The 13,693-nt window shown below is 45.9% G+C and overlaps 1 protein-coding gene across 1 annotated transcript in view; it reads right to left on the bottom strand.

The window, feature by feature from the left end:
- TTYH3 (tweety family member 3) overlaps nucleotides 1–13,119 on the bottom strand; it is a 184,931-nt gene extending 171,812 nt beyond the window's left edge. Inside the window, exon 1 of the mRNA XM_072597702.1 lies at nucleotides 12,618–13,119. Coding sequence (XP_072453803.1) covers nucleotides 12,618–12,740 — 123 coding nt within the window. The 5' untranslated portion in view covers nucleotides 12,741–13,119. The remainder of the gene's footprint in view (nucleotides 1–12,617) is intronic.
- Nucleotides 13,120–13,693: the final 574 nt, after the last annotated feature.

Below are 13,693 nucleotides of genomic sequence, written 5' to 3'. Positions count from 1 at the left end.
AAACCATACCCTATCATCACTCCTGTGCGGCAGCCTCAGATTATCTACTATTCCCAGACACAGACTTCTGGCTTTCTCCAGTTTTCAGGCCTCCTAAGAAGAGGAGCTGGAGGTTATGATTTTCCATTGGCCCTTCCCTCCAGAGGATGAGGCTCTGGCTTTGCAGGACATCTTCTTCTCAGCAAATTTTCAAGTTTCCCACAAGGGATAATGAAGGCATCCTCCAGTCCCAGGGGTTGAAGTGGGAAGCAATGAGGCAGCTTTCCCTACCGCTTCTCTCTATGACTGCTCCTAAACCATCCTGCTACCTAGAAGAGACCTCGTTGGTTGAGAATTCGCCCCACTTCCATTTCCAAACAATTCAACAGGTTTCTATGGAAGAAACACATCACAGCAGGTGCTATGGGTGGTCCAAATATGAGATGCAACCTTTACCCCTACACAGCTTACTATCTGACTAGAGGACTACATCTAACACATACCAGGGAGTCACCAACAGAAAAATGCTAGGGAATGCTAGTTTAGAGATGGGAGAGCTCAAAAACCTGTCTCTGGCACTCAAAGCTTCCACAAATTGGCTCCAACTTACCTTTTTAGCCTCACCTTGCACTTCTTTTTCCCTTTTATATATTATTGAACTATTCTCCTTGGTCCCATTATCCCTGTCCCCACCACACCTTTCTCATCCTGCCCTCTCCCATCTCCATAGCGTTACTCACCTCACCTTCTCCTGGAATAACCTCTTCCCATCTCCCTCTGTCAAACATGTTCCTTCCTTGATAGTCTTGAAGCTATCTCAGGTATGACCTCTTCCATGACACTTTCCCTAACTGCTAGCTAACAATAATCTGTCCTGTTTCAAATTTCTCCTAACCTTTTACCTGAACCTTTCCTTTGCCTTGCATTGGAATGATTTATAGATTTGTCCTCCCCTCCACCTTCTTATTCCTTAAGTTTCTTAATTATAGGGCCTCTCTCCCATCTTGCAACTCCCTGAGCCTAGTACAGTTTTCCTTGCACATAATAAAGGCTTAATCAATGTTTGTTGAATTGGATTGTGGTAAATATAGGCAAGAATAGGCAGGGATGATTCATGATGGAGGCAGCAGCCTCATTTGGCCCTTAAAAGAAAGGTAGAGAGGGAAAAAGGACTCCAGGCAGGGAACGCTAGATTGTGAGCATTTTGATATCATGGAATGGGTTTGGTTTTTGTTGGTTTGGGTTTTTTTTTTTCCTCAGTCATTAGCACAATGTCTGGCACATAGTGGGCATTTAATAAATGCTTATTGACTGACTAAACAAAGCCAGGATGAGAATGAGCAGAAAGTGAAGAGATAAGCCTGGTTACAGTAGAGGATTCCTGGTTTAATGGAACAGTCAGAGATACAACTTTATCTAAGAAAGAGCCTGAATGTGAAGGTTCTAGAACCTGAGGATGAAGATTTCTAAGCAACAGGGAACCACTGAAGATTTCTGAGCAGGAGAATGATAGCATTTTAATAACCAATATCTCTCCTCTTGATTTCCTCCTATACAGAGTAGCTGTGACAGTTAAAACAAAGGCTGTCAGGTCCTACCTTCTGTCTTAAAAGGCAAAAGAATATTATGTGATGATAGCAGGAATGGAAATGACCCAGCTTCCAAACTTTAGAGTAATCCCTTTTCTCAAAGTCCTATCATGGGTTCACATGGAGGAACTTCCTGATGTATTTGTGAGTGCGTCTGCTTTTCCCCAACACCTGTCACAAGCAGGGCCATAACTGCCCTCAAAGTTGAGCATCAAATCCTATAGCAGGTGAGGGAAAAGGGTTTACTTTACTTCATTCTGACATCTGCCTAGATTGTTAAAACACACAGAGACATCCCTAGGGAACTATAAACCAAGGCAACTGCCCTGGGCTCTGGGCTTTAGGAGCACTTCCAGATGACCGGGGGGAATGGGGGGAGTGAAGGAGAGAACAGAATTGACTTGGCCAGCTAATTCTTAAAAACAAACCCCCAAACCCCACAACTTGAGCCTGAGTATTTACCTTCCACAACCATTATCCTCCTCCCCCTTCAAGGCTGGTTCATTCATATCAACAAAAACTTGACCTCCATCAAGTGTAAAGAGACAGAGAAGAAGATGTCCATACAGAGTGACTTACCCTTCCCTACAGAGGGCTCAGATCACACATACTATTCTCCAATTTGGACTCCATGCTTCTCCCACTAACAGCTGGGATACAGGTGACTGGCTCCAGGGGAATGAAGGGGTTTAGTTTGGAAACAACAAGATCCAGGGGGAAGTTGAGGGGTTGATTAGATACTTGACATTTTTTGCTCTGGTTTTCTCTCATTCTGGTATTAAACCACCATGACAAATCCCTGGAACTGTCTATCTAGGAGACTGAATGGTCTTGGAAAATAGACATTTAAAAGTCTATATCTAGCCTGTCCCTCATCCTTTCTCTTGTTTAACTCATTAGCAAGCAGTTCACCACAAGATGACAAGCAGAGGTTGAAATATTTATTGTTGTTTAGTTGTTTTCAGTCGTGTCCCACTCTCTGACCCCTTTTTAGGATTTTCTTGGCAAAGGTACAAGAGAGGTTTGCCATTTCCTTCTCCAGCTCATTTTTCAGATGAGGAAACTAAGGCAAAGAGGGTTGAGTGACTTGACCAGTGCTACAGAGCTAGTAAGTATCTGGGGCTGGATTTGAACTCAGGCCCTCCCGCCTCCAGGTCCAGAGCTCTAGCCTCTGCTCCAGTCTAAGTATGGCACTCCTCAAATACCTTTCATTCATTCAACCCAGTCCTCATGGGATTTAGAACTGCAAAGGACTATAAAGATAATTTAATCCAATACCCTCATCTTACAAATGGAAAAACCATGGGTTACCCATGGTCATATAAGAAATATACATAATAAAGCGGCATTCAACCCTAGGTCTTCCTCTCCCAAATCAGTGGCCCTTCTTCTCTGAACTTTATGGTCCTCTTCATGCATTTGAGATTCATTTATTAAGCATTGTGTGCAACAATGTCCTAAGCACTAGGGGAGATACAAAGTAAAAGAAAAAATAAAAACAACTTTCAACCTCATGTTTATTGAACACAAAGTATAAGACTTCTCACTTTACAACCCTAACAATGTAGTCTGATGAATCTGTAATTCTCCTTTTTGACTCTTCAATTCCCAAAGCAAGAATTAACAAGGCTCTGAAAAAACCAACAAGGTAGTTAGGTGACTCAATGGATAGAGCACCCAGCCTGGAGTCAGAAAGCCTGGGTTCAAATTTGACCTCAGACACTTATTAGTGTCTCTGTTTGCCTTATTCCACTTCACTATCTTTGCCAAGAAAATCCCACGGGCTAGTACTGGTGTGAGATGGTCCACAGGGTCATGAAGAGTTGGACACACCTGACAACAAGGAGGAAATGCACAGAGCTCCCCACAGGAGCTAACCTCCCTTTTTATACCACTCCTACACAAAGCTGTTCTCACCTTCCTCCCCTGCCCATGACAGAGGTCTCCAAGTCAAAACCATCTCTTAAACAGTTTTACCCTGAATCAGGGTAAAACGTGTAAATCTCCATGAACTCTGTCTGGGATAAGTCCAATGGCCACCAAAAGTATACAGATGTTGAGACCTATTAAAACACAATAGGCAGAAGGGAGAAACCAACATTGATTCCCTTTACCTGCTCCCTTTATGAGAAGACTGGAGGGGAAAAAAATCAGAAGACCTGTTTTAGTCTCAGCTCTGTCATTAAAAAGTTATGCGATTAAAATAAGGTGTTCAACCTTTCTTCTCTTCAGTGTTCACACCAGTAAACTGGGGATACCACTCCCTTCTCCATTCGTTTCACAGAATAATTGAGAGGATAAAATTTGAGATACTAGGAGAACACACGCTGAACAGATTTGAGTGCCATACACAAGATGACATCATCACCATCTACAAAGTAGGCCCTCAGATGTTGGCCATTAGATAGTATTCCCATAACTCTCAGTTTCTGCTGCTTACGCAGAGACTCTCTCCATCCATCCACCCACCCCACCCCCATTCCCATCCCAAAGAACAGATCATTGCTTTGAGAAGACGAAAGGCAGCCTAGAAACAGAACCAGGCCTGCTAGGAAACAAAGCACACAACTCAAGCCCTTTAAAGCCAAAACTATACCGTGACTCTGAGCCAGCTGGGAGTGGAACAAGAAGACGTCATCCAGGACGTGCACAGGCACACATGCTTCCAATATGCAGGAGAAAGGAGCCAAGCCTATAGGACTTGATGAGAGCCAGTATGGTAGAAACAACACAAAGACACGTGGCTTTGGAAGGATGAGCAGCTCTGTAGCCCTATCCCCACAACTACAGGCCTAAAGGACATATCACCGGGAAGACCAAATCAGAGCCTGGATGCCCATCCATATCCCATATACACTGGACAATTTCTTGGTGTTTAGCCCCAGGGTAAGAACATTAGACTTTGAATCCAAATAATTGGCTTTTATAGAGAACTTTAAAGTCTGCAAAGAACTTTGTGTACATTTCCTCATTTGAAGCTGACAGTCACCCTCGAAGTATGATCCTCATTTTGCAGCTGAGAAAACGGAAACTCAGAGAGATGAAGTAATTCCTATTAAGAGGAAGGAGCTGAAACCTGGTCTTTCAGGCTGCAAATCTAGAACCATTATGCAACACTGCCTCTAGCTCAGACAACCCTGAGCCTGAGCTCAATCATTTACTAGATGTAGGACCTTGGGCAAATCACTTTATTTTTCATCTATAAAATAAAGGAGATGAACTAAACATCAGTGAAGCCCTTCTAACCCTGGTTCATGTTTGAAACAAGGGGAATATAAAGCAAAGATACTGCCTTCAAGGAATTTACATTCTGTGAATTAGGGAGAACATGATTAATAGATCAACAAATATTTATTTAGCACTTAGTACATGCCTATGAGGTGGCTCAGTGGAAAGAGCACCAGACCTGGAGTCAGGAAGATTCTTTTTCCTAAGTTCAAATCCAGCCTCAGACACTTACTGGCTGGGTGACCCTGAGCGAGTATTTTATCCCTGTTTGCCTCAGTTCCCTCATCTTCAAAATGAGCTGGAGAAGGAAATGGCAGTATCTGCCAAGAAAATCCCAAATGGGGTCATGAAGAGTTAGATATGACCGAAAAATGACTAAACAATGAAATACTATGTGTCAAGTACTGTGCTATGTTGTCCTGGGGATACAAAGAAAAACAAAAAAACAAACAAAAAATGAGCAAACACTGCATCTGCAAGCAACAATAATCTCCTACATTTGTATAACACTTCCCAATTTTATAGGAGGCTTTCCTCTTCCAGTTTATCATTTGATCCTCACAAAGTATTATCCCCATTTCAGAGATGAAGAAACAAAGATTTACATCACTGGATATTTCCAGTATTTTTTAATACAGTTACCTACTAACTTATATTGTTGCCCCCCAAAAAGTAATCCCAAGCATGGAAGGAGATTAATAAAGGCTAGAGTTAGCAGAAAAGGCTTCATGGCGAAGGTGGAACTTGACCAGGGTGTTGAAGAATGAGTATGATTTGAAAAGGCAGAAGAGGACATGAAAGTGGCAAGAGTTGAAAGGAAAGTAAAACATCCTGGGTCAGGGCAAAAAGGCAAGAATAAGCATGGCATGTTCAGGCCATAGCGAAGGGACCCCCAGAGCAAAATCTTCACTTGTTGTTCTCTGATAACAAACCCCAAAATATAATTACAGAGAAGACATCCCTGAAAACTGTTTCTAAATAATAGATTTGATTTTCCTAGACCAAGACAATCTTTGGACAGGAGAGCCTGGTTGGTAATTTAGAAGGTTAAAAAAAAAAAGCCAAGGTCTCCCATTGCATTGTCAATCATTCTGACCTATGGCTTTGTCAGTGGACTCCAATGATTCCGGAGGAGAAACTGAGGCTGATGACTTTGCACAACGCTGCTCCACGTAACATCAATTTCACTTGCAAGTCAAGACAACCCCCTACTGTTGTCATCGGTCCTCTTGAGGACAAAGGATGAACAACAGTTTGAAAAATGTGGAAGATACAGTCCTAGATACAGTAAGGCTGGACAAGGAACCTTAGTGAAGTATGTCAGCAGCATCAGCTAAGACTAAGGAGACCCTGATTCCTATGTCTCTTAGAAAAGTGGTTTACACCACTAGGTTACAAGGCAGAGTTACAGCCATGAGAGGACTTTAGGATCTTAACAGAAAAGTTCAGGCTGACTAACTAGGAAAAATAGAAGAGCAGTTGTTCAAGGCTTCAAGTTAGAGAAGGACATACTGAGTCCTACGTTGTGCCCTAAGCTAGGCACTGCAATATACACAGCCTCTGTCCCTGCCTTTAAGGAGTTTACAATCTAGTTAGAGAAAAAGAAGACAAGATTTACACATTTTGAAATTAGAGAATGGGGCAGGCAAGATCAAAATGTAAGACATAGAAAATAAGCACTATAAAGATTGAGGAAAGATACTCAGTATTCTCTAAAAGCATTTATTAAGTATCCAACTGCCTAAAAAGAGATACAAAGAAACACATTGTCAAAGAATACCCCAGGAGAGGTATGCAGGACTGGAAAGTAAAATACTAAAAGGCAAATAAATTGTGATTAATCTCAATGACCAGTCTTAGTACCGCAGAACAGATAATGAAATTCATTTCTTTCCTTTTAGTAGAGGGGTAGGGAATTATGGGTGTAGACTTGAATATTCTGCCCCCAAAAAAATGGTTTGTAGTTATTGGGAGCAAAAGTGATGGACTATATTTGAAAATCTGTTGTAAAAAACAAAATGCATCAATAAATGCGAGACAGAGACAGAGTCAGAGACAGAGTGAGGGCTTAGGAATCAAAGATCTGGGTCTTGGCCCTGGTTCTACCACTTGCCAGCTGTATAAATCTGGGCAAATCTTTTTTGGGTCTGTTACCCCATCTATAAAATGAAACTGTTAGATGAGATGATCTCTCAAGTCCCTGATAGCTCTAACATTCAATGATGTAGATATATTTGGTCAGATTCTATGGGATAAAAGCTTTAGCCAGTTAGGTATTTAGGTTATACACAGACCATGGTAGGAGGTATTTTTAAGTGGGGGAAAGTGACCACAGCAGGGGTGGGGAACTTGCAGCCTCAAGGCCATATGTAGCTCTCTAGTTCCTCAAGTACAGTCCTTTGACTGAATCCAAACCTCACAGAATAAATCCCCATAATTTGGATTCAATCAGAAAGCCACACTTGAAGATCTAGAGAGCCACATGTGGACTCAAGGCCATAGATTCCCCATACCTGGACTAGGGCCACAGGAAATTTAAGAGAAACAGGGCCTAAGAACCAAGAAGGCACCACCTCTATCACCCTTCCTCATATCCACACTTCCCAGAGCATTGCTTCTCCAAGGAGAGACACTGATTCAAGACATGACAAGAGGACCTGAGACTCAAAGCCTTGAATCATAGCCTCAGGTCTCAATCAAGGAATGCACATTTACTATGTGACAGGTATTTTTCTAGGGGTTGGGGATAAAAAAGGCCTTCATATCTTTTAGGGAAATCTGGGACTCGGTATGAAATCACAAAATCCCAACACCAGTCACTGACAATAGATGGTCTTGAGCATATCCTAGAGGTACCCAATGAGGACCTGTGTATTCTACAGAGTAACAGAGAACAAAGTCCCACTCCTGATGCTCCACCATCTGCAAATGCAACAGCAGACTCGGGAGAATCCTCTTTATGCCAGTAAACAAGAAAGGGCGCCTGCCTAACTTGGTAGAGGAATCTAATTTCAGTACAGATTGGCCCTAAAGAAAAAGAAAAATATCTCCTCCACCTGCTTGTTCATGACTAAAATTCCTTTAACTGTAAAATGAAATAAGAGACTTTATTCCTTCCCACCAAATTGTGAGATTGGTTCTAAGAAAAGAAATACAACCAATTTACACTAAAATGTTCATATAAGGTCACAGAATTATAAAAGTACCTTTAGGGGATAATATAGTTCAAGTACCTTAGCTTTTTTTTTTTTAACAGCTGAAGACACTAAAGCCCACAGAGGTCTATGACTTGACCAAGGTCACACAGATAGTAAGTCACAGAGTTCAGATTCAAACTAAGATCCTATGATTTCAAGCTGAGCACTCCAAATTCAAAACTTTTTTTCCCTGCCTCCCCTAGGTCTCTAAGCTAAGATGGAAGATGGCACAAAGAGGAATCTGTTCAGTGAGCAGTGAGTGAGGTGAGTGGAGTGAAAGCCTTCACAGTCCCATTGCCTCCACAGACTGCTCAGCCTGGCCCCACCCCTAGAAAAAAGGGAGGCAGAAAGCCTTCCAGAGATGAAAAAATAGAAAGGATAAGCTTCCTCCACCGACTGACTTCCCCATTCCCTCCCCCCCTCACTCAGGCTTATCTCTCCCCAAACAATAAGAACTCTTAGCTGAACACTGCAGTATGACTCAGATGAAGTCAGTTCCCATCTCCAGACACAACTCCCTCTCTTCTGGGAGAGAATGCATCCAGGACCAGGAAGTGCTTCCCTGTAACTGCCCACACTGGTATTCCCAGAGGTAAGGAGGGGCTAGAGCCTGTCATCCATCAACAGTGTATCTACCCCAGACACCCTCCTTGACTTCATCATCTAGCCTGGTCACTGAGGCTTGGGCATAGCTCCCAACTGCCCTCCTCTCCCAGAGCCTGTACCCATAACCTACTGCAAAAAAGACTGAGTCTGGACCAAAGACCAATGCAGGATTGTGTAGAAGAGGGGAGCAGTGATGTTTCAGGAGATGCCTAAGTATAGATAACAACCCCTATTCCCCTGAAGTTGACTCAACTTCAAAGAACATTGGTCCTTAGAGGAGGTATTGACTGAAATAAGCAGGTGAAGAGAGCTGGACACACATGTATCCATGCCTGCATGCACACATACATACCTACATACATACACACACAGAGACAGCCAAGGAGGGACTAATGCCAAAGGCCCAAGCCATATATTCAGAGCTTTCATCCCACCCACCCACCTACCACCACTCTAACAACCACCTCTCAGGACCTCTGACCCTGGAACTCAGCTACCATCATGAGTAGTGTTCTCTCCTGGACACTTCAGACAAAAGCAGCTGCTCCCAGTAGACCAAGTGGGCACACAACCCCATACAGCTGTCTCCAGGCAGAGGAGATACTAATCTGGCCTCCTTAGAAGGAAAGCACCCATAAACCACACACAACAAATGATGCAACTCCCTCCCTAAGAGAGTCTCAAATACCCCAGCCAAGCAGTGAAGGCCATTCCTTGTAATGCCCTCTTTTGAGGTGAGTGGGTACCACAATGAAGATTCTTTGTTCACATTTGCCACAGGCCTGACATGTACCAATACAGCCTTCTTCTCAGTTCAGGCAAGTTCCTCTGTATGAAATCCTGCCTCCCTGGCCTCCAGCTGCATCCCAAGCCTCAGATGACCATTTTTTCAGAATATACATGGATTCCCAAGATTGGACAAACTAAGTCAAACCTTCAACTCCCCAGAAGTCAGGGAACCATTTCCCTTGCCATGTTAGCATTACTAAACCTAAATAATCTTCTTCCTTCTTTTGTTTATGACTGTTTTACTAGAGTTCAGCTGACTGCTCCAGTGTCAAGTGAAGGAATCCCCAAGATAGCCCAGTTTCCCTCCAATCATTTCACTTATTCATTTCTCTCAGCACCAGCCCCTTACCCCTTCTAAGTAGGAAACCACCCCCACCCACCCTTAATTCACACAAAGCAGAGCCAAGAGCCTTAAAGTTGCCAATATTAAAATAAGAAAGAAATTAACATGTGTTCAAACCCTAAGGTCTCACCAAGGGAGAGCCTCTGTCTAGGAATTTCAAGGCCTCAGTTTACCCCTCTTGTTTAATGAGGGGATTAGACTTAAGATCTCCTGGGGCCTTTCCAATTCTAACATTCTGTGATTCTATGAGGCTGTGATTTAGAGCAGAGGAAGAGGAAAAAGGAGAAAAGAGGAGGGAAAGGAAGGAAACAAGTCTTTATTAAGCACCTACTATATGGCAGGCACTGTGCTAAGTGTTTTACAAATATTACCTCAGTTAATCCTCAAAACAACCCTAGAAGGTAGGTACTACAGTTGAAGAAACTGAGGCAGAGAGGTTAAGTGATTTGCCCAGGGTCACATAGCTAGTAAATGTCTGAGCCCACATTTGAACTCAGGTCTTTCTGACTCCAGGCTCAGTTCTCCATTGACATTTTAATATTTAAAATTATTCAGTGGTTAACTCTGAGGCAACATGATACTATATAAAGAGCACAGGACTTGGGAGCCACAGGACCTCGGTTCAAATTCTGACTGTGCTGCTCACTCATTAGCACAGTTTTCTCTCTTCCAGATCGAACTCTACAATCCCATGCATTTAAAAGAAGTAGCAGGACCCAGAAAAAGAAATTGGAAAAAAAAATGTATCTACCTCTCTTCTTGGCAGAAGTGGGTGCATATGGGTGGGGAATATTGTATACACCATCAAAAAGTTAATGTGCTTATTGGTTTTGATGAACTGACTTATGGAGAGAGTGAGTAGGAGAAATATATTCAGAAGTGATGATATAAAACCAAAAGCTATCTATAAAAGCAAAGTAATTTTTTTTAGAAGGGAAAAGGCAAGAAAGAATATGTCAGCACTTGCAAAGAGAATGGAGAATGAGGTAAGGGAATGGTAATGTTTCTCAAATCTAGTCAAGAGACCAGAACAACGGAAAACAGGGATTCCTATGAGAGGCCATACAAGCAGCTCCCTGAAACAAGGGAGGCTGGCTGGGCCCTAAGTTTATCAGCATTACTGCCAACTTTCCTGACTAACCACAAACCACACACAGCCCACAAGTAGTATGGCTGTTGTGAGCACACAAGGCAAGCCCACCTCCTGGATGGATGCCTGTCAGTCACTCCACCATAGATCCCTGAACTCTAGCCAGGGAAGACAGGACAGCAATTGACTGGTGTGTATGCTGCTAAGGCCAAGAAAGATGTCCAGCTGATTTTAAAGACCTCCCCCCAAAAACAAGTCCATGAAACTGATCAACAATCCCCATAAGGAAAGGCACAATCAATCTCTCAACATTCATTAAACATCTATTATGTGCCAGGCTACCTACCATACTAACTAACCAACCAACTAACCAACACAAGATCCAGAGGAGATGGTGACTCCCCAGTGAGATGACCCTACAAGAAATACTCGATAAAATCCAGAGTGGCCTTAACCTCCCAGGTAATCAGACACTGCAGAGCTACTGGAATTGGATACCGTGAACAAATGTGAACACAACTGTCTTCAAGAAAGAAATCCCAACCTCCCAATCCCCACTGGCCACTTCACTTGCAAGGGGGGAAAAAGTTGGCTTTGCAAAGGAAAAGTCACTTGAGCTCCTGGGATTGGGTCAATGATAAACTCAAGGTTTGTCCTGGGTGCAAGACCAGCCAAACCTCAGGTCCAAAGGGTAAGCAAAGAAACTAGCATCTGAGAGACTTTAGGATAACTTTGTTCTGTCCACAGAGATAAAGGTGGAATTCACCATCAGTCTAGAACCAACACCAGGCCCCATGGTTTGTCTATGCAAGCCACTTCTGCATCTTCTATACAGAATGCCCAAGAAGGAAAAAATGGTGATCAACCAAGGAAGGAACACAGCTCAATAAGCCAGCACAAATCACTGCAGTTCCTTCCCAGCCCTGAGAAGAGACAGGGCCCCAGGAACCCTACAGTGATTTCAAGGAGACAGCTGGTCAGTGTTAAAATCAGGCCAACAGACAGAGGCTCTTCTGCTGAGACCAGGTTCTCACACAGTTTTAACTGTTACCTTCTATCTCTCTCTTCTCCAGCCAGAACACTTTGTTTACACTGATTAGAGGTTGTCCTCATCACAGTCCCAGGCAGAAAGCACAAGTCCCACAACCACAAGAAGGGGACCCTGTCCAAGAGTCCTGGTACCTTGGGTTGGGGGGTGGGGAAGGGTAATCCACCTGCTGGAGTCTAAATCCGGGGCGGGGGTGGGGGGAGGATGCTGGGGGGAGGATGCTGGGGGGAGGCTCAGAGGAGATCCCTGAAGCAGCTGGCAGAGTTCCTTTTCAAGCCCTCCGGAAGGGGACCTCTCTCGTGGTGGGGAGGTGAGGTTGGGTGGGAGGGAGGTGGACTATGGAGAAAGAGATGAGAGGTATGGAGAGAGAAATGAGATGAAATGAGGCATATTTTCATCTTGCCAAACTGCTCTCAAGCTCTACGTTAAACTATGATCCCTAATATTGGACCAGGGGAATTTTTCTATCCTGTGTTTCCCAACCAGATTCTACAGCCCCTTCCCCACCAAGCCCAATAACCGTATTCCTTGAAAAGGCCCCGCTCTGGGTAAGAGGAACCGATTGCAATATCCCTCCCTACCCCAAAGTAGCTAAAATGGAAGAGTTCCTCCGCAGCCCCCCGTCCGTTCTAGCCTCCCCACCCCACCGTGGGTGCCACCGGAGGCGGAGCGGAGGAGCCCCGGGGAGGCTGCCCATCCACCCCCGCACGAACACGGACACCCGTGGGGGTGGGGAGGGGACACTCACCTGCTGGTATTCCGTGTCCTCGGGCCGGAACTGGCTGCTCGTCGTCTCCCACTGCAGGTTGAAATGGGGCAACCGGTGCAAGAGATTCACCCACCAGGGCGCGGAGTAGCTGACCCCGGCCATGGGCCCGGCTGTCCGCGGGGGATTCCGAGGGGTGGGGGTGGCCGGCGAGGCGGGGGGCGGGAAGATTGGGAAAAAAGTGGGGGAGCTGCCTGGCTCTCGGCCGCCTCTCCCTCCCTCCCTCCTCTTCCTCCGCCTCCCCGGGCTCCCTGGCCTTGGCTCGTGGCTCAGCCGCGCGGGGCCCCGGCTGCCATCCGCCTCCTGATGCAGGGAGGGTTAGGGGGCCAGGGTCCCCCGCTGCCCGGCCGGCGTTCCGCCCGCTTCCCGCATCGCCGGGTCTGCCAACGAGCCAGCCGCCTGAGCGCCCCCGACGTGCAGCGCCGCACTCCCGGCGCCCCTCTCCGCTCCTCGCCTCCCCACCGCCTGCTCTTTGTTCGCAAGCGCTGCCACCGCCGCGGCGAGAGCCGGAGCTCCCCGCCCGCCCGCCGCGCCCCCTCAGCCTCTATTGGTCCGGCTGCCCCAGAGACACGCCCCCTCCCGCTTGGGGGACGCGCCCTCTCCCCCCAAGACCCGCTTCCCCTTCCCCAGCTCGCCCTCCTCCCCCAAACTCAGCCCCGGCCCCCCGGAGTTGGTGAGTGATTTTGCAAACCCCCCCGTGCCCGTGGGCCGGCGCTGCTGAGACCGAGCTCGGGTCTGGGGAAACAGAGATTCCGAGGACCACGACTGCTGCCTGCTCCCCTCGCGGCGTCTTTCCGAGGAGCTGAGTACAAAGCAGCGTAAACATTTCACGTCCACGCCGCGGGTCCGGCATTGTCTGAGACCCTGAGACTGCCCCCCGCTGCCAGCAGCCTCCCGGGCCTCAGTCACCCAGCCAGCGCCGGAGCCGGCCTGGGAGGTCCCACAGGACAGACGGAGTAGCAAGGTTGGGGGCTTTGCTTCGGTTTTGGTAATAACGGTAGAGGCAGACTGGTGGTCAGGAGACCTGGCTTCTAGGCCTGCTCTGCAGTTATTCCCCT

Source organism: Notamacropus eugenii, chromosome 3 (assembly GCF_028372415.1).
Source record: "Notamacropus eugenii isolate mMacEug1 chromosome 3, mMacEug1.pri_v2, whole genome shotgun sequence".
Classification (NCBI taxonomy): Eukaryota; Metazoa; Chordata; class Mammalia; order Diprotodontia; family Macropodidae; genus Notamacropus; species Notamacropus eugenii.
This window is presented reverse-complemented; position numbering and strand designations above follow the sequence as displayed.